The sequence below is a fragment of the Physeter macrocephalus genome, chromosome 1 (genome assembly GCF_002837175.3).
Source record: "Physeter macrocephalus isolate SW-GA chromosome 1, ASM283717v5, whole genome shotgun sequence".
Taxonomy (NCBI): Eukaryota; Metazoa; Chordata; class Mammalia; order Artiodactyla; family Physeteridae; genus Physeter; species Physeter macrocephalus.
The window spans coordinates 101,366,170-101,391,328 of NC_041214.2; the positions used below are offsets into that span (position 1 = coordinate 101,366,170).

The 25,159-nt window shown below is 37.9% G+C and overlaps 1 protein-coding gene across 5 annotated transcripts; it reads right to left on the reverse strand.

The window, feature by feature from the left end:
• Positions 1 to 5,580: 5,580 nt before the first annotated feature.
• On the reverse strand, positions 5,581 to 25,144 carry SLC35A5 (solute carrier family 35 member A5). Of its 5 annotated transcripts, none has more exons than XM_055085271.1 (8): positions 25,103 to 25,144; positions 24,709 to 24,978; positions 23,906 to 24,054; positions 19,071 to 19,169; positions 17,565 to 17,698; positions 14,968 to 15,035; positions 8,277 to 9,057; positions 5,581 to 7,010 (listed from the first exon to the last, which is right to left on the reverse strand). In XM_055085271.1, the coding sequence occupies exons 3-8, from the start codon at positions 24,033 to 24,035 to the stop codon at positions 6,942 to 6,944; spliced, it is 1,281 nt and encodes a 426-aa protein (XP_054941246.1). In that variant the 5' UTR covers positions 24,036 to 24,054; positions 24,709 to 24,978; positions 25,103 to 25,144; the 3' UTR covers positions 5,581 to 6,941. The 5 variants fall into 5 exon arrangements, with proteins under 5 accessions (XP_054941246.1, XP_023975967.1, XP_007104066.2 ...); XM_024120199.3 differs by having other exon boundaries at positions 25,075 to 25,134; XM_007104004.4 differs by lacking the exon at positions 25,103 to 25,144 and having other exon boundaries at positions 17,565 to 17,695; positions 24,709 to 25,066.
• Between the last annotated feature and the right edge of the window lie 15 nt (positions 25,145 to 25,159).

Here is a 25,159-nt window from a genome sequence, read left to right on the forward strand (position 1 = left end):
GGCTATACCCTTCCCTTCTTTCCCCCTAACTTCCTAATTGGAGGAAGGAGGTTTGGAGATAAGGCTATATATATGCAGGGTGGAGTTGGTTTACAGCTAGACTGGAAAAGCTCTATCTCTGGGGACATGATGGTATCTTTTTCGACTCTTGGCCAAACTAAGGGCAGTGGGGTTTATGATGTGCTGTTTAAAGTTTGAAACTACCCCGGGGATCCCCAGGGTTAATTTCTTTAATGATGGTTTCCAACTGGCCTAATAGATTACGTAAACCTGACTGATTAGCTGGCTAGAGAGGCCATGAAAATCCTGGGAAATTCTACTTTGAGCTCTCCCAAAGTCAAGATTCCTCCCACAGATCTTGGTAGTTCCAGCTGGAGACAGTGGAGACAGTGCGGTCTCTGTGTAATAAGGACCCTGGGGAGCTCAGGCTTCGGCTCTCTTGGAACCCCAGTGTCTACACTCTCCTTTTCTTGCGGCACCATGTCCTTCACCCTTAAATAAAAGTCTTACGTGAGTGTCCTCTGTGGAGTCTGGTGAGTCCTTTCAAATATATGAACGTGGGAAATCTTTGCAGCAGGGCAGTGTGTATAAATTTTACATATAAAAACTTACAAAATATGACATGTTAAAATATTTTATACAATATGTTAAGTGTCTGTAACATATTAAATGTAAGAATATATACAAATATTATATAATTATATATAAGTATACAATATAAAAATTCTAGTAGCAAATTTCACAGTTGTAGAGAAAGTGTGTGCTGCTTTCAAGGCACTTCACTTAGCCTGACTTCTTACCAAAGCAGGGGGCTCAGTCTCAAACAGAGGAACAAACTAAAAGTCAAGTGATACCCTCTCCTCACAACAGGAGACAGTACTACCCCTATCTCTATGGAACTGGCACTCAAAGCAGGCATTTCAACCGAGATAGAGGAAAAGTACACACCCAGAAAGTTCCCTCGTTGCAATTTTCTATGGTCCTGCTTCCCTTCCACCTTCTTAAAACAGCTTCTAGCTTTAACACAACTTCAAAGATGCCATTCAGAGTCCAGATAAAGAGCAATTGGGTAAGGGAGATTTCACCTACACCATTTTGTGGGCAATACTGGGACTGATTAAAATTTTGTTTAAAGATGAGTACACAGAAATCTTAAAGATCTATACAGAGGCATCCATGCACTCAGGCTTAGAATATCAGCTCACCTACAAAAATGGGGAAAAAAAATATATATATACGCATACACACACACTTAGACATACATACACACATACATACATACATATGTAATAGAGCAGGGAAACAACTTTTTGGCAACACTAAATGATAAAAAAGATTTCTAAATGGAAAAAAAAAGGTGACTTAAGAATCATTTTTCAGACAAGCCATTATTTATATTAAATAGCTATAGGAAGTAATAAAAATGCAAAACCTCTGAACAATAATATGACTCGAGAAAACCTGCAGTAAGTAGTTATTAGACACCAAAAAAACCTCAGAAGTGTATCAGTCGAAAACACTTTCAGAAGAGAAAAATCTATTTTAAGACAGCTCCCAGCTGAGAGATGAACTGGCATTTAAAGTTATGAATAAACAAATTATGTCATGAATGAATAAAGTTTAATTAGCTGTGATAATTGGGATTACAAACTAAAAGGCAAACTATTAATTCTTGAAGGAAAAGGTGCATAATAAAACATTTTAAAAAGAACTTCCAAATTTCATCATATCCATGACAACATCAAATCTAAGAGACACCACTATTTCATGTCCTGCTAAGAAACACACTGTCAATTAAACATATTACTTTCTTGTCATTTAGAATTTTCATTTTAAATCTCTTTTTAAAGCGCTTTTAAAGACTTTGCATTTAACATGTAGCATTTTCTGATTACATAAAAAGGGAAACTATAAGTTAAATAAATTAAGCTATTTCTAGAATATCTTCACATTTTGAGCCAGAATCTCTTGAATCACTTTTGACGCAGTCGTAGATGTCTGAGGTTTTCCAGGCAGATAGTTCCCTGCACCACTGGGAGACGTGATGATGATGAAGCATTTTAAGAGAGTTTCTCTGCTGTCTCCAGGGTCTTCTTCCAAGCTATTGACACTCATTCTGTAAAATTTGATGCTGGCATGTTCTTGATCTTACCAGGAGGTACCAATGAAAGATTTTCAGACAACAACCAGAACTCTCATCCTCTCCTCAAATGGTCTTTAAGTGGTTTGTTGACTGAAACATCAAGAAGTTGTATGCACGTGCCAAATGCCTGCATGTGCAACCAAAGACAATTTCATTACTGCCAGGAGGCAGCAGCTATATTAACATGCCATTGCTTAACACACCCCAATTTCAGAGATGGTAATGTGAAAACATATGAGTCCTAGAAGAGATGAAATACAGCGTAGCAGACCTAGATAAAATTCTCAGAGCTTATTAAGAAAAACGAGGAGTTGGAAGGAAATATAATAACCTAAGTTCCTCATCTTTCAATGAAAGGAGTCAATGACTATATTTTAATTTTTGAGGTTGAAACATTTATAAATAAGGTTCTATGTTTGCTTTTAAAAATGTAGAAGTAACTACTAGCAGTGAAACAGACTAGAAATGCAAGTTGAATAAATCTAAAATATGACAAGAAACTTTCAAACTGCTTCAAAATATCAAACCAACATCAACTTTCTCAAAAAAGTTTTTACACAAAGGATGAGCCAAACTACAATAATAAATTCAATAAAAATATGCAAATAACAACAGGAAGAGCACAGATCTCATTTTCCAACCAAGTGTATAAAAACTAGAAATTAACAAAAGTAGGAATAAAATCCTCAAGGACACTACTCTTGACTCGAAACAGAATTAGAAAAAATAACAATGATAATGCTATATTTTAAAGTCTTTGGGGATTGGCCTGGAATCTACTTACTCCAAGGAATTTTTCTACTAGTTATAAACATGTTCATTAACAAGCAAGAAAGAAAACAAATACATTTGAAGAAGATGGAAAAAGAACAAAACAAACTTTAGTAAAACAGAAAATAATTTTAATAAAGTAAAAATTAGAAACTGCTCACTAACCTATTTTTTAAAAAACCAAGAGACACCATTCATACACAAAATCAAAAATGAGAAAGAAAACAGAACTATAGTAAGAGAGGAAATAAGCGAAAGAATTATGAGCATGATTCACAAATTCCTGTGCAAATAAATATGAAAATCTGGATGGTTAATTTTTTAGCAAAATATTGAATATAAATGATCAAGAGTGAATCAAGAAGAGGAGGAAGAAACAAAGAATGTTGTAGGGAAAAAAGTACTCCTCAAAAAAGTGCCAAGCCTAAGCAATTTTATTTGTGAGTACTTTCAAAGCTTCAGGGAACACATAAAGCTGACGTTTTTAAAATCTTTCCAGGGCATCGCGGCCAATGGGAGTTGGCAGCCTGACGCACACCACATCCGTATGGGATTGTTAGGGACATGGGTTGATAAATCCCAGCAGGATTAAATGCATTACCAGCATTGTCAGCAGGTTTCAGTTATCTTGGCAGAGACAGGATGGTGCTTGAAGCAAGTAAAATAGCAAGTGAGGACAGAAGTTCTGCAGATCTGTTAGGGAGTTTATTGTGATTCCATTTGAGCAAAATATCACCTTCTCACTAAATTCCTATTTGAATTGAAAATTTACTGCTTTTATAGCTTTATACTTTAATTGTAAATTTGTTTTGGTTTTCCTATAAAAACTATAAGAAGTTTATACTTTATGTTCATATGCATTTAAATTACAGTAAAGTGAAAAAAAGGTCAACACTGATCTATGAGAGGTTTTTTTTTCCTTTAAAGGAGGGATATATATTACTCAGTTTTAGAAAGTCTGCTCTCGGCTTTAGTGAAGGAAAACCACTCTCTTTCCTTTGGGTTTGACTTTCTCTGCCCCTTCACCATACTAGAATGGTAAGAGTTTGCAGGAAAAATCAGGACTTAAGTAAAAGGAGAAGTTGCCAAGGAGGACCTGGGCTGTGTCTGGTCAAGGTTGGGCCTGTACAAGAGCAAAAGGTTTCCCTGCAGCCCCACATAGTCTAACCAAGGTCACCAGCAACAGGGCTTCCACATGGGGATTCAGATGCAAAAAGCCTTAGAGTTATAAACAAAGTAACTGTTGCCCTGAGTCTCCTCTGCATATGGACCTTGAAAACCTATGGCAGCAGGACACAGCTGGCCAAGCATTTGGGATCTGGGTCTAATCCATCTTTCCCTCTATAACCAACAGCCACATCCTGCTTCCCCTCAGGATTAGGCACATTGCTGGATAGAAGTTTGACCCTAGGACCAGTGACAGAGCTGGAATCAGGTCACTGTAGGCCATACTTGTGGTCCAGCACATTAGTTGTAGGTCAAAACTGCTTAGAAGAGAATCTAAAAATAGGAAGGGACTTGAGAAATCACTTAGTCCAACTTCTATACCAATGATGGAATCTCTTCTAAAACATAATGCTGATACAATCTCTCCTTAACACTTCAGTGATCGAGAATTTACTACTACTCTCTACTACCCTTCCGGAAGGCCTTCTCCATTATTGGAAAGTATCATTTGTTAGGAGCGTCTTCCTTATAAGGAAAGAATAACCATCACCCTGTAACTTGTTCTTTAGAACAGGAAAGAAGACTACTTCTTTTTCCACATGACACTCGTTCTCCCCAGATTATGCACTTGATCCAAGAGCACCTAAGATGATAGGATATGGTTTCTAGACCTCTCACCTTCCAGTTACTCTATTAAAACAGTAACCCCCACAAAATACAGTTGTCCCTTGGTATCTGCGGGGGATTTGTTCCAGGACCCACCGTGGACCAAAATCTGAGGATGCTCATGTCCCACAGCCGGCCCTCCATATCTGCAGTTACGCATCCGAGGACTCAACCAACCGGTGATTGTATAGGACTGTATTTATTGAAAAAAATATGCATATAAGTGGATCCGTACAGGTCAAACCTGTGTTGAGGGGTCAACTGTACTCCAGTGCATCCACATCAGAACTTCACATTTTAGTCCCAGCTCCTTCCCTCTCTCTACTTAATTTGTAAATTAACATGAGTAAACCTTCCTTTGGGCAATAAATGCTTTCCTGAAAAGGAGGGTGAAAAAGCAACTGTAAATGAGAAAATCAATCTCCATGAATTAGTGGGATCTGCTATTTAATATATCCCATAGCAATACCTTCACAAGTAATACTGTTGCAATTTTATGTTTCATAAGTATGTTTTGTATGCTATATTTCCTAAAAGTGAGGTCTTCCTATAGCTGATTTTCTTTACCTTAAAATGAATTGCCATAATAAAGTAATCTTCCTGTTTCACATTACTCTGATGGAACGCCTATGATAAGGTAAAGTTTTGCTATTCTCAGAAGTCAAGATCTACTGAAAAAGAGACAGCTTTAAAAGTTCTTTTGAAATTACGGTTTGAAATTAAAAATACTCTGCATTCCACCTCATATAACAAAGCGGCAACACAAGGTAAGTGTTTAATAGTTATTTTATTTATAAATTTCCACCAACTCTTGCCATTCATATTGTTCTGGATATCACAGATGGATTATGTAATAGTATTATCTTATATTTATCTGTATGAAAATTAGGGGAAAGAAGAGATGTACAGACTGCATGAAAACGACAACTTAAAGCTCACATTTACAGTGTAGTGCTCTATAAACACACAGGCCTATTAGCTGAAGCCAACACTTGTCCTATCACCATCCAGCTATATGGCCTTGGGCAAGTCATTTCTGTTTTCTCATTTTTAAATTATCTTTCACCTGACTTCTCTACCTCATAGACTCAACTGGATGCATGCAAAAATACCTCAAAAAACACCATGCAGTTTAAGGGTGAAATATGGTTACTATAAAGTGCTTTATTTATTACTGGCCTTCCTCTTTTTAGAGTAATACTATTCATATTTCAGTAAAAGTCATTTGCTTGCAAAGTGACTCTTTTAAAAGAACTCTTCGGCAGTAGTCTTACTGACAACCTGGCATGATTCTGAAGCCAGTGTTTCAACCTTTAGGAACAGAGTATGAAATAAAGATATAAAATAGTCATAAGTTCTACTTAATAACTAATAAATGTGGCTTATTAGTTCTCCAAAATAGAATAATCCAAGAGCCATGTGGTCAAACTGAGGAGAAAAAACCCACCATGGCTGGTTTAAGTGATGTAAAATACAAGTGATAACTGTGGGGACTGGAAACCAACTTTCACCTAAACTGAAGCTTATTTGTGTAGAAAAACATCAAAAGACAACCACTAAAAATAAGATTTCCTACAAATTCCTAAAAATTAAAATTCTGAGATTTTTGTTGAAAAATTTGCTTCTTTGGCAAAACATTTAGCACAGACTACACTACTCTCAAATCAATGTTGTGGCTGGTTATTAAGGTCCTTCAACCAAATTTTTAGAGTCTCATAGCTTTTTAATTACAAAATGACTATCTCCATGGCCTCAAAATTCAAGGGTCAACCTAGGTGATATTTATAATGATAAAAAAGGGAAGACTATGGCATGCAGAGTAGAACTACACAGTTCTGAATATCTGGCAAGCTGATCTCTATTTGTATATTTATAGGGTACAGCTAACATGATTATTACAAGTTTTCTGGAATGGAGGAACAAGGAAAATAATCTGCAAATATATCTTGACCTACTAAGGACCAGGCCATTAATGCAGTCTCCATACTATTATTCTTACATCAGTTCCTTAGAACTTTTTAGCCTTTGGGTATTCTAAGCTTTGGTTGGAATTATTTAGGGAGCGGTTAGATATATGCAAAGAGTTTTATGCTTTAGAAATGTTCTTGGTTTATCAAAGTGGAAAGATAAATATCACACATGCTGAAAATGTGAAGATAAGGTTTGTGAGAGCTGACAACTATTTGGGTACCAGTTAGAAAGTATCTTCATCTGATTCAATATCACTCTTGGGTTTGGTAAGTCTCTCCAGTTCTTCTCCATCCTAAAAGGAAACAGGAAATCAGTAATTAATTAGGACAAAACTAGAAATGTTCCATTTTTAATGATTACTAAGGAGAAACCTTACTAACAAATCATGGATTTTATTTAATTAAACTATAATCTTGTTAAATGAAATTAAATAAATAAGTTCTTGGAAAGTTAACCGCAGGCATATAATGAGATAAAAAACTGGAATGCACTTCAGTACATTTGAATTTCAAAGTTAACAAGAGCAAAGTAAGGAGCGGCCTCTGCTGGTCTTGGAGGGAAATGACTAAAGGCTGCAGAAATAGGTATAAACTAGGCCTTGTTACCTACATTGATTTTCTTCTACCTAAAAAAGTAGGGCAAGCAGTGTTATGAGACTGTTGGAAAAGAATACAGGATTTCTAAATCTATATTCTAACTGAGATCAGAGCAGGCTTCTAATTTTTTCATCTGTTGTAAATATCATCACTTCAGAGGCATTACTGAGGGAAGCTCTGCCATGAACTCTAATAATAGGTTAACTTTCCCGAAGAGTAAAATGTTCATTGTGTGAACTATCTCATATTTTGTGTGTTCATGAAAACTTTAAATTTAAACCTAGATAAAGGACTCCATTTCATGTTTTATTTAAATATATATCTCCTAACTTGAGCCTCCAAGAGATCACTATGCATTTGCAGCGATCCTTTGGGGAACCTTGGGAACCACCATCTTACCGAGATAAACAAGGTTGCCCTTCTGGCACACTCTGGTTTATGAATAACTACCGGGAGAAGAAAGAAGCCAGGCTTTTGACTTATATTTAATAAGACTTACTAATGTCAAAGATCAACTTTTCTTACGAATGAGGCTTTTTTCCCCAACTACAGTGGAGTGGAAAGAGTAATGAATGGATTAGGAATCAGACCTCATGGGTTTGGTACCAGTTCTTTCACTTACTATCTGTAACCCAGTTAGCCTCTCTGAGTCTGTTTCTTCACTTGTAAAACTAGGAGACTAGATAACCTGTGATGCATCTTCTGGTTCTGTGACTGTAATATTCTATGATACAACTAAAGCATAAAGTCCTTGAGACTGTGATTTATACTTTTTCTCAACCCCTGAGAGCATTATCATGAGCCCTTATACATAAGGAGTCCAACAAATGTTTGTTGAATGATAAGTCACAGAGATCCAATATGCCCGGTGACAAATCAGCACTGATCTATTTCTTTTCTTGTATAACTACACTTTGAATTTGGGAAGAACAGGCAAAAATGCAGCATCCTCACAAACTTACCCCACTGGAGCGCTCCCAAAGACTGCCACTTAGATCTCGGATCCTTTCTTGCCTAGGTGCGTATTCCAGACCTTGAGGCTTGCTGGCATTATAAATAAATATGGAGAGAAGAACGGATGGGGCGTCTAAGAAAAACTCCAGGGAGGGCCTGAAGTCAAAGACCAAGACAGACACCGTTGTGATGATGACAGTGGTGACCTGGGCCATCAAGACATGGAACATGTTATCCAGGAACTTCAGGATAAAGGCCACCGAGAGGCCCTGGAATGCAGTTACAAAAATAAGGGCTACTGAAAATGCATTGTGGCCATAAAAAAACCCACAGTTCTTAACCTGATCACGGTTACTGCTCTGAAGGCCCAGGGTCAGCCCATTAAAAAGAATGCCAAAGAAATAGAGTTTGCTATTCTGTACAAAGATGCTTTCAGTGAGCTGGTTCCCTTCCTTCAGTATCTTTTCATTATAGATATTGGCCATCGAAGAAATAAAACACTGGACTATAATAAGAACATGGCCCAAGCCAAGACGGATATGACTGAAAACCCTGGCCGTGGTGTTCCACTGAGCTTCAGAAAAAGTCCACTCCTTTGCTGTGCAATTGTCTTTTCCGGAGCACTCACTTCTGAAAAGAAGACAGGAATTGGATGGGCTGAAGAAGGCATCGTGATGAAATCCATGTCCTGCCAGGTTATGCTGTGAGGTCTCAGTCCCAGAAGTGAGGGCCACAATAGACAAAAATAAAATCAGGAGGGAAGCCCACTGTATCCAGTTTAGATGCCTCCTGTTCAAAGATGAAAAGAGATTTTAATACTAGTCTTTTTTCCTCCTCCCCTATCAACTGTGTCTACTGAAAACTCAATCACTTGAGTACTTGGTTGCACGAACCATACTGTTTTTGCCAGCATTCCCCACAATTCAAGTTCAAAGGAGACCTGTTAGGGTGTGCCTGCTTCTTGAACTTATTATCTGCTTTTATAGTAGCTGTCCCTTAAGGCCATTCAGTTATTTCTCCTCATTGTAAGTTTCCTTTTAACCTATAGGTTTAACTAAGCCTCCTTTCTACCTTGGGAGCTGATCTTGGTTGTTTGGTACGATCACTTTTTAATCTCACGATAAAGTTATAGCAGGGATTCTCAATCTAGTTTCCATGAACCAGAAAAAATGTGACGAGCTTCTGCTATCTGTGAATTCTTGCAGTGTGTGCCAAATCTTCTACATAGGTGAATTCCTGGCCTTCCCCACCCCCACCAGGTGATCCTTGAAAGATCTGTCAAACTTTCAAAGGTATTCATGACCCAGAAATGATTTAAGGAGGAAGCTAGTTCCCAGATTCATGGCCTGATCATAAAATATTATACAGCAAACTGTTTGATAAGGCAAGGAAAAAAATATTTTCAGTGTTTCAGTTGATGAAGTCCTAACAATGCTTTATTTATTTCTTTATTTTGCCTAACAACAGACTTTTCAGATGTGGAGGATGTGATGATTATTATTCCATTTTGCAAATTCATGCAGTTCAACAGACACTTAATAAGCAGCAACTATGTGCCAGGCATGCTGGGAAGAGAAAAAAGACTTGGTCTCCATCCTCAAAGAATTTACACTTTAATAGGGAGTGAGCCATAGAGCTAAATGATGCCAATATAATGTGTGACATATGATACACAGAACAATTGGGGTACACTGAGGAACAACACCTGAGTCTGGAAATAGAGTCAGGTATTGCTTCGAAGAGGAAATGACACTTAGGCTGAAAGATGAAAAATAAATTGAAGTTTCCCATGTGAAAAGGGAGTTGGCAATATACCCAGGAAGAGGCAAGAGTCTATACAAAGGCTACAAGAAGGTACACTGACTAAGGAAAGAGGGGTATGGGACTCAGGTGGGGGCATCCAGGGAGGCTACTGCGGGGGGACAACATCTTCAAGTTTGAAGATCGATTAGTCAGGTGGAGAAGAGGCACACCAAGAACAGAGAGTAACATGAGCAAAGGCAGACGTGTAAAGCAACAGGTGAGAACTGAAGTTGTAAGAATTTTGGAGCCTTTGTTGAGCACCTACAATGGGCCAGGCAGTTTCTGTTCTAGGGGAGGAAATGGTTCTCAGAGGTTAACTGACTTCTCTAAGGTCATGTATTTATGAAGGAGCAAGGAAGGAGTCTGAGCCATGGTTTTGTAAGTTCTCCTTCTGGACGAATGCACCTCTTAAGTATAATTCTGAGTTCCCAGGATGCCTGTACAGGAATATGTCTGATTTCACCAATGGTTCCATAGAGCTTCATGCTGTGAAACTGCTAACTGCACAGATAGCACACACAGACAGCAGCACACCTGTGCTCCCTTTATGTCTTCTCGTGTACACACTTTCATATAACCAGATCTAGCATGCAGTGATGAGACCAACATAGCCCTATAGTCCATGAGGTCAGAAACTGTCAGCTAGTCACATACATTTCTGAAGGTGCAGGTGGTACACGTTTAGTAGTAGAAAGCAAATGGAATGGAAACCGAAAAGACAGAGATGAAAAATGGGTGCTCAATTTATAAAAATCATTATATAACCAAGTACTGTACATCAAGATAAATGAGGCAATGATATACTCTACAGGTCCTTTAGAAGTTTTCAGTTCTGATGGCTATAGATTTTCCACTACTATTGACATGGAGAAAAAAGAATCCAAGGAAATAAAGCCTTAAATAAGCTAACCAGTACCTACTGCAAATAATTACTCATTCAAGATAATGTTTTCGGAAGGTAAAAATTATTAAGGATTAGGGTGAAAATAGATTTTCAGCAAAGAAAATAAAACAATAAATCATCTATAAAGTCAGCTGCGGATCTGCACTCTTATAAATGATGACTGATTAGGCACGAAAGAGTTTGCTCCTTACAGTTTAGGTGATACAACAGTAGAAACTCACTTAACCGACCTCTCCACTGCCCCAGTAAAACATTCAGATTGATGCGCAGAGCTGAATGCCTCTGGCTGGAAGGCTGCTGAACCTGAAGGCCTCTGCTCCCAAGTGAACTGTGTGCTCACAAAGAGTCTCTGTTCCAAACCCTGTTTTTGCCAGGTGACCTCATTATTGTAATTATATATTTTAATGATTACAGAAATCATAAATTATGAGTGAATGAAAAGGATTGCTGTTTTCATGAAAACTAAGTTGAATGCTTTAGGAGGATTAAAGGCAAATCTCAAGACAAAAAAACTGCCTTTGAATTAGGTACAGGTAAGTTAGTTTAAGCTTAGGGAATGAATAATAAAAATCCAGAAGAATCTACTTTAAAAATATATTTAAGGCTTGCTCCATTATACAGAAATAGAAACCAGAAACCACAGATGATGTGTAATGAATGTAGGTTCAAGCAAGAGAGAAGCCAAAGAACTCCAATCAGCAAAGCCCACACGTATGCAAAGGAAAGGTCTTAGGCTCTTCATCAAAAGAATGATGAATCGACACTTACATACCTTAAGTTAAACTGTCTAAAGTATGTATCTTTTTAAAATGACATCCCTACTTTGAGTTTTCCTAGTAACTCAACAATTAGGTCCAAATTGTGTCAGATAAGAGCACTTCTACCATATCTGGTGGTAAACCAAGGCAGAGCAAGAAAATATTTAAGTGGAAAGACATAACTTTTTTCAAGAAACCATGCATCATACCTTTCTAAATAGCACAGAGAGTGACCAGGGGCAGATTTATCATGGGAAATTATAAATATTTATCAAGTGAATGAATGGTTTTGGAGAAATGCTTGTTATTACTGAGTGGCACTTTTATTTTTTCTGCTGGTTCAGAAAGTAAAGTTCATCGTAACTTCTAAGACATCCAACATATGTTTCAAAATGTGTTTTTTAATAATTTTTTCCCTTCCCTTTGAAGAAATCAGAGAAACTTATATACATTCTTTAGGTAAATGTAAGTGCTGGTCTTGGTTCTGTTCTCTAATCTCCCAAATCTCAATGGTCAGGCTGACATTATTATTCCCTAAAGCCTAGCAAACAAGATTATACAACTTTGCCAAGCCTTAAGAGCAAACCAATAGGGCTTAGAGGCATGCCTGCCACATTTCCACTTTGAACCAGTAACTCTACTTCAAGGAGGAAACCTATGCATTCACATGGGGTTTAGAATAAGACATTTGAATGGTGATACTTTTCACTTTTTCTCACTTTCAAATTCTTACAAGTGAGTTTTACATTAGTCACTGGACTCATTTTTTTCTACCTGTACAGCCTTATATCCTTTACCTGTATGGGAAAGGTATTTGATGGCTCTGCTAGAGTCAAGTATAAGACAAGAGCTTTGATATTCTAAATGAGTTATTTATGGGAAACAAATTAAGAACTTGTGATAGAACTCAAGCTATTCTTAGGTCAAAATTTTATTGCCACGGGTAAAAGACCGTCAAATAACTCACAAAGAGTAAATAGGGAAAAACTAACAAACAACATACACTATCACCAACAAAAAGATCAAAATAGAACAAAGCTGATTTTAAAACATAATAATATGTAACACTTAAAAGGCATTCCCATAAAAGATATTAGATTTATTACCACATTTTAGCTCCACTATTTAGAGTAGCTTCAAGTGCTGATTTGTGAATTAGTCAAACTAAGACCCATTCTGAGAACTAGCGCTTGTGGAAATAATAAAAATGGAGTGATTTTATTGTTTCTTTAATCTAAAGAACTTCTAAGGATTCAAAACAGAGTGGTATTAACAACAAAGCAAACACATGCCTAAGAATCAGTATTACTGCTTTGAATATTAAGAGGTAAAGTATGTAAAAAAAAAAAGTTTGAACTGTAGTTCATAACGTTGTTCGCCCCTCTGCCCCCAGCCTATCCACCTAGACCCCCTCTTCTACAGCCAAAGGGAGCTGCCCGAGGGCTGCAAAATGCTTAGTGGCTCTGGGTTCCAGGCACAGACTCAGCCTAACTGCACCTATCTCATGGGGTCATTGTGGGGTTAAGTCGAAATAGGGTAGAAAGGCCCTTAGGAGACCTTAGTGTTTTCTAGTCACTGGTGGAGAGCCTCCCCGCGCAGCCGCCCACATGGCAGTCGGGCCACCCTGGGCAGCGCTTTTCCAAGTGCCCCTCACCTTGGCCCACAGCCCTGCTCGTGCTCTGGGGTCACTAAAAAAAACAAACAACCACCTCTGGGCATAGCTAGAGCTACTGGCCAATTTCAAGTCAGGAAATACATACCTTTAAACTTCTCTTTGGTAAATTCGGTTATTAACTTAATTTTGACATAATACTTATGTATTATATAATAAGTATAATACCATGTGTACTCATAAACTGTCACTTCACAGGAAAAAAAAATTTTTTTACTTAAAAAAAATAGTTAAAAAAAACAGCCCCAAACAAAACAAAAAAAATACATGTTTTTGAGACCATCGCTCCCCTATTAATAGTGAGTATTTTATTGTGTGTCAGAGCCAACAATTATTCCTTTATGGAAATGCATCCCTAATTTTATCACAGGAATCAATACAAAAATATTATTGCTTACATATGTTTTCTCAGAAGCCAACTTTTATCCTACAAAGTGACTTTCGTGCTGACTTTAAAAACTTGAAAATGTTCTTTTGGATTAGCATTCTTTAACTTGCTAGTTCAATTAAATTATTCTCACAATTCATAAATAAAATGAAGAAAGTGATAGCAAAAGCAAATTTCAGTGACTCTAACATTTAAATTGGATGAAATGCTATGTTCATTTTTTTCCCATCTCTTACATCAACTATTAAATTGAATGTTTCCTCAGGGTAAAAGAAAACCTTTCAAGAATTTCATATAATTTATGTACTGAATGCATCATGGGATTCAACAAATAATTACTGACTGCCTACGTACCAAGCCCTTCATCCTTCTGTACACATCAATTATGAAAACACACTATGACATAGTACATTGAGAAACAAATTAAAAAGAGAATGTGAATGTAAAATTAAAATAAAAACAATCACAACAAATAAAACAAAAAGTTAATTTTATTTTCATCATCATCATCATCATCATCATCATCATTAAATAACAAATTAAACTGGAGTTAAGTACCCAGATCCTGTATCACCTTAGGACATTCTGGCCTTTGCTTTGCAGCAGAGCCTATCTGGACTAAAAATGTTTATTTTATTCAAACGTTCTCCTGGAGATGAATTAGTGATAGCACTTGGAAAGTTTAATAAGTTCACTCTTATTAATTGTAATTTTAACTAGATTCCTCATGCAAATCCTCCGCCAGTTAAAGCTTAAATCACGTAGTCATCTCAAAGAGTTTAATAAGGCATTTGCCACTTTTTATCACCTCCAAACTCCAAATAACAAATATATTAATCTTAGGAACTTCTTGGTTCCCTACAGAGAATACAGAGAATCTGCCAAAAAAAGCTAATGAATTCTTTGTTGAAAATCTGGCACTAAAAATTAAAAAATTAAAACCCAATCATCTCCTTTTTTTGAGATGCTAAGAAAAAACATTTCAAACATTGAATCGCAGAGGATTTAGACAGGCTAACACTGCAGCTGCTTTCCAGATGGGTTAAACAACTTGCCCAACACACAAAGCAAATTAGGAATAAAATCCCGGCCTTGGGATTCAGAGGGTATATCATCTGAAACAAGGTGGTGCCATTTTAAAGTATGATATATGCTTTCACAACAAGTTACTTACTTCAGCACTATCCTGAATAGAAGAGCTGTTGTTATAATGCTAAAATTTGAGAAGATAACAGCCATGGCCTAGAAAGAAAGAGAAGATAGAGTTACAATCCAAGCAAAGCACTGACCTCAGAAATCTCCCAGCTTGGTGCAAGTTCACCTGACAAAAAAAGCTTTTTGGTCAAAACCCAGAGGGGTTATTAGGGCAGCTACTTCACTAGAGGATTAAATTCTATTTTTATTGCTTGTTAAACTTACGTAGATATGATCAAATTATTGTACAGGCTTTGAAAATGTGTTGAAACTCAGCAAATGCCTGTGTAATAATCTTTATGTGCAGATCTGGAAATACTTATAAACTCTATAGGTTTAGGTACAGAAATAATGGTTACAATGATTATAAAGCATACTTTTTCAAGCTCTCAGAGACTTTTAACACTGATTCTATGGGTAGAGAGAAAGCAAGTACTGATAGGCCCATTTATACATTAAGAAGATGGAGATATAGGTTTTTAAGCGTTTTTAATGCTCTAGGAATTAAATCAATTTACCTGGTTGAACTGTAGTGATTCAATACCAGTGATTCACTACAAAACTTATATTCGACAGTCCTTTGGATTTATTCACATTGTTCTAAACACTTAGAAAGGTGTTAACCAGATTTTATTTAGGTTTGTTTTTGTGAATTTAGTTAAATTTCACATATGAGAATATTAATCTGAACAGATACACATTTTGGCCCAGAAAATATGAAATTTATCACTGCTCCCATAACTGGATCTGACAATAATTTCTAAAAACAAATCCTACTGCCTTCCTCCTTGCTGTCACTTTAAATTGACCAAACCCTAAAGAGTATCCACAATCTTATACAACCAGCAAACACAACTAATATGCAGCTGAATTAACGAAATAAGAGTAAAATCCAATAACTAGCAAAAATTCCAAGAATACAATATTGCTCTTTTTCTACTGAATTTTTATGGGAACCATTATTTTAAGGTTTTCTTTGCAGACGAATGCTTGTGAACCCCTGGTTAGGAGACAAGTAAGAGGAGATAAGAAAAGTACGTGGCTGGTTAAGAGTGGGGAAGTGGCGGCTCTGATCAATCACAGTTACAGCGCTGCAAATGTATCTAACAAAACAGCCTGCTGGCCTGGGGAATTGTGTCCACTCTGTCCAGGCAATAGTATAGAATAAATAAAATATCACAGCTCTTTGCCCCCAAACTTCCATGCATCTCTATTTAATTCTTTCCAACTAGGCTTGGGCATAGCACTACACAGAATATGTATGCCAAGTAATTTATTTTGTAATATCTGTGGTTGTACACAATCAGGAAGGAAGAGCAAAGCAATAAGCTGTAAGAACAGGAAGTTGCACTCCTGCTTTGGTACTAGGGATTTAGCAAAGGGATATAAATTTAGAGCTAGTCTGTTGGATACAAATAAAACACAACAAATATACACTTATTGAATGTGAATAATTATGTTGTTGGGAGGAATTCTCAGATCTGAAAAACAAAGTGAAAGAATTTAGGAGAGGACACATTTTAAATGGAATGAACTTTTACTAATAAAATGGATCACAGAGCTGAAAGCAACTTCAGGTGATCCCCTGGCCCAGGTCCTTGCCTTTGGGCCGGTATGGTAACACTATTCTATTTTACAGAGCAGTTTGGCCTTGCCTGGTTCTAATCTTTTAAATTGTGCAAAAGGATCAAACTCCTGTTTTCTACCTCAGTGCCCTCTTGATCCCTCCTTTTTATCCCACTTCCATACTGATTTGGCTATACTTAAGAGGCTTCAAATAGAGGACTAGTGTCAACAGAAATTCTATTTATGATCAAAATGCCTGAACTTGCTCTTTAAAGAAAATTAAAACACATTTTCTTAAATGTGGCAATAGAAACTTTCATTTTATAAAGAAAATATAGAGGGGAAATATACACGTGATCCAAACTGAGTAACAGGTAAAAACAGAAGACCAAACTTTAATTCTGATTACTAACAGCTCTCTAAATTGGCATAGGGGATGCCAGGAGAGATGAGAAGTATACCTAGTATTATCAGTTATGGATAGCATTTAGATTGGGAGGATATAATCTCTACCCTTAAAGAACTTCGTTAAATGACAGGACTAACAGAAAACGAAAATCATATCAAAAGAATATATACCACATTAAAACAAGTGTAAGAAAGAGCGGTACACTGAGTGTATAATTTTCTGAGTTAATCATGGGAGTCTGCTTGGAGGTCCTGGATGTTGAGATTAATATTAGAGGTGGGTGACCACAGGATGGCTTAGAAAATAGGCAGACTGGTTAAGGTTACACAGAGAGAGATGGCTCTAGATTCAGTGGTCAGGAAGCAGCTCCCACAGATCAGTCAGCACAGTTTAATAGTTATCTTTCACAGCGGGAGAGTCTTGCAAGTGGATTGGTAAGTCAGTGCTTATATGATTCTGCTCAAACCTCAGGAAGGCCAGTGAGGCAATGAGAAACTAACAGTGCCAAGGAAAACAATTAAAAAAAAAAAAAGAGAAAGGTTAGTTCCAGTATTCATTTCTCTGTCTTTTCAATGCTGTCTTCTTTGTCATTATTTACTTACAGGCTGAAGATAGGAAAGGACATAGAAGACAATCAAATTATCCAGGAAATAAAGAAAGGCAGGAATGGACCACTTCATGAAATTAGAGAATTCCTTCCAGGAACCACATCTCAAGTTTCTATTTTGATGATCTTCTAAAGAAAGAAATACCGCAATAAATATATGAGCTTGATGAGAATGCACATATTTTTAGAGAAAGCAAATTGTATTTAATTTCTGATATAATTCTTTAAAAGAGACTTAATGAATGTGCTTTCATAAGTGACTATTAGCCTTGAGAAATCAAGGACTACACAGGATTCCATTACGGTCTTTCTTCACCCCACCACCGTGCCCATCTCGGACAACAGCAACACTTTAGGAATACTGATTTTCTTAGTTCCTGCTAACTTGAGACAGACGTATTACTGAAGAAGGCAACTCAGGACACACTTATGTTTTCTCTTACTACTCTGAGCATAAAGCCAAGAGAGATCAACAAGTTAAAATAAGTGGAACAAAAAATGTAGCATTCATGCTGGGATTTTTTTCCCGGGGCCAGGGCGGTGGTGCTGTGGTGGGTGAGGGAATCAGGAAAGGGAGATACTAAGTGAAAGTTTATATACAGGGGAGTAGAGAAAATTAACTTTTACTCATCCTAGTATGAGTTATTCTCCTATCTCTAGGTTTACAAAAACTTAAGAAGGTACTATAACGGAGAATATAAAATAAAATGAAAAGATAGAAAACAATTTAAGTCTAACCCCTGTAAATACTTCATAAATTTCATGAGATTAAGAAATGTATTCCACTAACTAGAAACTCTGCAAAGATTGAAACCTCTGAGAATGAAAAGACATCTTTTTGGGCAAGCCCTTTAATAGTGTAAATTCTATGTCTACCTCATGTGGGAAGGTGAATCATAGTACAGAGAGCTAAGGTTCAATAACTGGAGAATTAATAGCCACAGAAGGGTACATACTTTTGATGTGAGAAAGGATAAGTACCCTTATTTGATACTATTTGTACCCTTATTTGATACTACTTGATAGTTGATGAAACTGGAGCTCAGAAAAGTAAAATAATCTGCCGTAGAATACAGTCTCTCTGACTCCAAAGCACTATGCTGTCCCCCTAAAGGCAATGGGGACTGTTTTGCAGTATGCTACATATCACGTCAGACAGCAGTGATTTAGATAATCCCGAATTTGAATAAAAACTAACTCGCTGTGTGACCCACCACAGGAACAAGTCAAGAGGCAGCACTGTGGACGGGACACTAGGACATATGGGTTGGAGTCCAGGCTCTGCCCCCTCCTACCCAGCACCACATTAACACTTACTACTTACTCTCTGAGTCTGCTCCTCGCCTGCAAAACATGAGTAATCATATTTCTATTTGTATCTTAGTATCCTCATATATAAAATTAATGGGCTAGGCTAACTGATATAAAATGTTCCTTTCAGTTCTAAAATTTTTTGATTCTGTGATTTTTAACCAGTATATAGTACCATTTCAAGACTCACCTTTCTTTAGAACCCAGAATGACACAAGCACACAGAAAACCAGCTTCACCAGTTCTGAGCACACATTCACAGTAGTTGGAAGATAATCATATTTGTTCTCTGAAATGTAACAGAAATGATTTTTAATTATAAATTTTGCTCTATATAATGCTTACATACAGTAAATAATTTAGAGCTGTTTCTAAACTTAAAAGTTGGACTTTAATACTGGTTTTATTAAACTTCATCCAGTTGGTTTTGGCTCTTTTGGATTTTTGAATCAATTCACCTAATGTGTTAGCTATCCTTACCTCATTGAGCGTTTTATTATCCTTGAAATTGAGAGATATGCCTCTTATGTTTTCCTTCAAGTTCCTGAAAAATGTGTTGAGGAGGCTAGGGCTATAGGCGAAGAAAGCTTTGTGGCATGGCATTAGAGACTACCTTCTAAGTTGACCATTAACTAACAATCGGGGCCTGACTTATCAAACAGCTATCAATCTAGGTGGCTGAATTATTACCCAGCTCATGATTCCTCTTGTGTGACTTGTCTGCCTTGCTTAAATCAAGGTACACTCTGTCTGTGATATTCCCTTTACTCAGAGTCTTCCAATCTGTTTCATATCATGGTACACATGGAAAACAATATTTGTTAGGCACTCTGGGACAAACAGTATGTTGTGGTAACAGAAGGAAGCGGCTTGAGGCAAGAGGCAACTGGTCCAGGGCTCTTCGGTGGACAAACACACTGACACATCCAAACCCACTGACCAATCAGGAAGCTATATCCCAACCTACAAGTCAATCTAATTAGGAAATGAGGTTTGGTTAGTATATCTTGACTTAGCTGTTATTTCTCTCCTTTTTCTAAATGCTTACAAACAATTTGCTCTATGATTTTGCCAAGGACAAACATAAATTTTATTAGTTACTATTTTGAGGAATGCATTTTCTCAAAAATATTTGCTTGTTTCCCTTGGTTGTCATATGAAAAACCAAAACTGGCCAAGTACAAAGGAAAAAAGCCAACTCGACATTCTTGCTCCCCAGAACACTCTTTCTTCCTCTTTTCTGTGGTTTTCCCTGACCTTCACAACCTATGCATAATCAATCCTTTATTCATCTCCGATCCTGTAGCACTAGTGTAAACAGTTAGGGTAGGGGGTCTCCGGAGAAAGAGAACCAGGCGTGGCTTTCTGGACATAAGAGAAGCCATTTTTGGCCTAAGCTATCTTGTGACTTAAGCCTGGCCATAATGCTTGTCCTTGAACAGGTCTCAGTAATTAAGGATCTTAAGGGAACAAAAGAATGCAGGAACAAACTGTTATCCAGCAAGAGAAGTGACAATAGCAAAGATAATGTATCAGTTGTAAAGACTCCCAGTTCAGTTTCAATGGTAAAGATGAGCCTGCAGTGCTCAACCACCAGATCAACTAGAACTGGATGATGATGTTGACCTTTTCTGACCCTCCTGACTTCAATCAACTAAAGCTGGATTCTGTCAACCACCCAAGCCCCTTCATAAAATGCATGTACCCTTTAGCTTAAAACTTCCCCAATTCTGCTGTTTGGGAAGACACTGCTTTGGGAAAGCTCCCTGGTGTTCTCCTTACTTGTTACAAGTAATAATAAGTCCTTCCTTCTCCCGATCTTTGTCTTGGTTGTGTCTTTTGGCTCAACACCTACCAAGAGGTGAACCCAGTTTTTGGGTAACACTACCTATAAACCTCTATAACAGTACTTGTAACATTGTATTATAGTTATTTTTTATGTTGTATGTCTTACCCTTAAAATGTAAGCTTTGGGGCTTCCCTGGTGGCGCAGTGGTTAAGAATCCGCCTGCCAATGCAGGGGACACGGGTTCAAGCCCTGGTCCGGGAAGATCCCGCATGCCGCTGAGCAACTAAGTCCATGCACCACAACTACTGAGCCCGCACACCTAGAGCCCGTGCTCCGCAACAAGAGAAGCCACCGCAATGAGAAACCCATGCACCGCAACGAAGAGTAGCCCCCGCTCGCTGCAACTAGAGAAAGCCCGGGCACAGCAACGAAGACCCAACACAGCCAAAAATAAAAACAAACAAACAAATTAAATAAATAAATTTTAAAAAGTAAGCTTCTTACAAGACAGGGATCATGTCTTGTAAGACATCCTAAACCTGGCAGTTAAGTGTTCTGCACTTAGTAGGCACTTAATTGCCTGTTAAACTTTCTCCATCATTCAAAGCTTAGTTAAAAACATGTCTTCCTCCCTTTTATGAGCTCAAAGCTATACTGAAATCACATACCATTATCCTCCAACAATACTTTGCTTTACTTTCTAGCATGATACACATGAGCAAACGTGCACGCACACAAATGGGGGGGACTTCATATCACAACTTTCAAACTCTTGTCACTGCTCTTTAACTCATTCTTGCTTTTCAACGTTTTTGTTTTTCTCCTTGCATTTCTCTCATGGTTGATCCCAAATAGTATCACAGCATCATGTGTGACCTCTCTCCACTCTTCTGCCCACACTCCAACCTTATCTATGCCACATTCATCCTTATTGGTTTCCCTTCACTCCCAGAGAGAGGAGCCATGGCCCCACTATTCACCCATTCTCCCCATTAAAACCTTCCCTTCTCTTCAGAGGCTCTGCTCCAATAATTATTTCCTCGGGCTTCAGTATATCTCCTTTATCTTTCAATTAACTGGCTTCCTCTCCTTTCCTACAAATATGTTCAAAACGCCAACCGAAAAAAATAAAATATAAGATCCTCCCTCTCCAGCTACCATACCTCCTCCTAATCTCCATAAAAGTGTCAATATTCATTATCTCCACTGTACCCATTTTCCACTCAGATCTTGCCCCAAGCAGTTTGGTTTCTGATCCCACCACAGTACTCCAACTACCTAGTTCCTGAGATTACCAAACATCTTCTAACTACTAATTCCAAAGAGTGGGTTTTAATCCTTATCTTATCCTGATGTTGCAATTTCCTCCCAGTCAAACTCCCTTCTATAAGTCATATGCATTTAGTTCTCTCATCTCTCTAATTCCTTCTTAATGTCCTTCTGAGTGTCAGTACTCCTGTTAAATGCTGGCATTCCTTGGAGTTCTATCCTTGGCTCTTTGTTATTTTCTCATTCTGTGTGGTTACCCTGAATGAGCCCTCCGCTCCTTGGGTTTTAAATGTCAATTTAATATAAATGTTTCCAAATCTGTATTCTGGAACATTTAATGCTCACTAAACACATCCATATGAATAACTATCTCTTATTTATTCACGTAACTGGCATTTCCTTGACGTGTGTGCAGTGCTAAACACCACAGGATACAGCAGTAAACAAGGACACAGCTCCTGGCCTCATGGAAGGTACAAGAGCTAAAACTGTTAATTTCTCTGAGCTCTGTCCAACCTGCTCTTCCTTCCTTAAGTCTACATCTCAGTTGAGAACATCATTGATCTACTCAGCATCCAAACCAGAAACCTCTGAACTATCCAATACTTCATCTCCTTTAATCTCCACATTCCACACATTCTCCAGGTCTTGTCTTTTCTATGTTTAGAATATTTCTTGAATCTATCCTCTCTTCTCTATTCCTACTTCAAAAGCCTTGGTTAGTTTTCATCATCTGTGGCTTGAATTTGTAATAACCCCCTAACTGGCTACTTCTCTTCCCCTTTAGTCCATTCTCCATCCAGCTACCATAATAGTCTTTCTCATCTTACCCTGCCGTTTATATTCCTCCAAGTATTCCTTGTCCCCCAGACTCTAGGGCCTAGAGAATAAAGTCCCAGATGCTTAGCATGACATATAAAGTCCTCAGCTCTCTGATGATTACTGCCCTCTCTGGCCAAGCACTCCTTCCCCCCTCGTCCAAGTCCTTAAAACTTTTTGCTCGGTAATTCTGAACTACACATTCTCACAACCAATCCTGCTTTTTTAATACATCTGTTCATTTTTACAGGCTGTTGCTTCTGTTTTGAATACTTCTGCCCACCTTGTCTTCTTGTGGATCAACTGTCACCTTATCAGGGAAGTGTTCCCTGACTGCTTCACCGTCCACATCATGCTCTCCCAGACAGAATATATCACTTTCTATGTAAAACTACCTCTGTATCTTTGGTATAGAACTGCACTTATTATACTGCATTTTCATGATGCACTTACATGTATTTCTCTTCTAATCAACTGTGAATTTTTGAGAATAAAGTCTATATCTTATGCACTTTGAACCCTGCTAGTAATATCTAGCCCAGCGCCTGGCAGAGAAATGTTAACTGAAAAAGAGACTTATGTACACATCTGACTCCCCAGACAGACCATTAACGATCATGATGTCATGATTTTACGTGTACTCAATAACTAGTGAGAGGTTCTCAACACAGTTTTGTGGAATTAAACTGTTTGAATACAAATTCTTACATTAAGAATAATAAAAGATTTCCTGAGTACGTATGTATCAAAGCTAATAACCTGTACTGCTCCATTGATAATGTACTTAAAATAGTACCTCACAAACGCCAGGTGACCAAATATAGCTCCTATTTCAAAATAAGTTATAATATATATTGCTATAGGCCTAGAAACCCTGTTGATTAAACCACCAGTCAGATGTTATGATCTGTTCTGCAAAGGTTTTGATTCTGTACTTGACTGACCCAAATTTCACTCAGCATCAAAAATTTTTCTTGGTAAGGAATGAAAGTTTAAAGAACCAAATTTAGACATGCTTTATCACTGACATGAAGCAGAGTACTTTTAAGGATATTACCCCCATTTTATATCCAAGGGAAACTAAAGACAAGAAAGATAAAGTGTGATTAGATGGCAGTGCTCCATACATATTCCAAATCTTAACTTACCTTCATTGGCTGAATATTTTACAAGTAGGATTCGACTGGAGCTTAAAGCAATGAATATGGCCCCCAGCAGGAATGTATACATTGCTGAAGAGGAGCTTAACACGGGATGACCACAATAATTGCTTTCCATTCCACTGTTTTTTAATTGCCTTAAAGAGAAGAACAAGTTCATGAGCAACCCTGCTGGCAGATTAAGCATAATGCAAATATTTCTTTGTGAAGAACAGAAAAGGAATTTTTTAGATGTTTGGTTATGCCTATACCCAAAGCAAAAAAGTTGGGGAGTACAAGAGAAACTATGGGAAAAGGAAAGGAAAGAGTCAAAATTTGATAGGAGGGGGAACTCTAGAGATTGAAAAGGCAAGAGCCAGGTTAGAAGTGCTGCCAAAGGTAGGACATTTTAGGACTGCAGGATTCTGCAGAAAAGCAATTCTTTAACTTTCATTCTTATGAGCAACTTTGCTCTAGAAGATAATTTCACATTTGTATTTTTCTCCTCAGTAGCAGTTTTTCCATAGAAGGAAGAAAAAGAGCTTGATGGGAAAGATTTCGTTACAATAATGACTGAAATAGAAATATCTGAAACACTGTGTTAATTTATACTGAACTACTGTTGGAAGTATAAGACAACTTACAAATCAATGACTCTAAGGCCCTCTTTTGATATGTTAAGACCATTAAACTCCAGGTCGGGTAACTACCCAAAGAAACCCAGAGTAAGGATAGTGCAAAGTGCCTGGGGTATTGGTGAGAGATGGGCTGGAAATACCAATGCCCACAGCCCAAGTGGGGCGTAAACCTACCAAGGCCAAAGAAACACCTCCCCTTCTCGGGAAGAGAAGCTTTCCTTCCAGGATCTAGGAACGCCTTTTTGTCACACATGCGCAGGAGGCATCTCGTCTGGCGCGCCCTCCCCTCAAACGCACGCGCACTTCTTTATCCCGGGGGGCGCGGTTACCTCGGTCCCTTGGAAGAGGTTCTAGTGGAAGAGCGTACATCCTAAAGCTGAGACAGTAACTGTCTAGGTCCGCAGCAGCAGCAGCGGTAGCTTTTAGGGTCCATACGCGGAGAATCTATGGGAGAAAAAGAAAGGCGAATAAACCTTTGGACCCGACCCTCCTATTCCGGAACAAAAAGCACAATAACGACCCGACTAGGAAAAAGCAGACCTGGCGCCCATTGCGCAGGCGTGCTCACTGTTACGCTTCCGGAGGGAGGGGAGAAGCGACCCGATCCCGCCCCAGCGCGGCCTTT

What these genes read in the sequence shown, in the direction of transcription:
- SLC35A5 (XM_055085271.1), bottom strand. Translation starts at nt 24,035, where the DNA reads ATGGAAAGCAATTATTGTGGTCATCCCGTGTTAAGCTCCTCTTCAGCA. An exon ending in CTATTCAGGATAGTGCTGAA is followed by an intron (nt 9,058 to 14,967) that starts GTAAGTAACTTG and finishes ATCTTTGAACAG; the next exon opens with GAGGCATCTAAACTGGATAC. An exon ending in TTTGGGAGCGCTCCAGTGGG is followed by an intron (nt 7,011 to 8,276) that starts GTAAGTTTGTGA and finishes GTTTCCTTTTAG; the next exon opens with GATGGAGAAGAACTGGAGAG.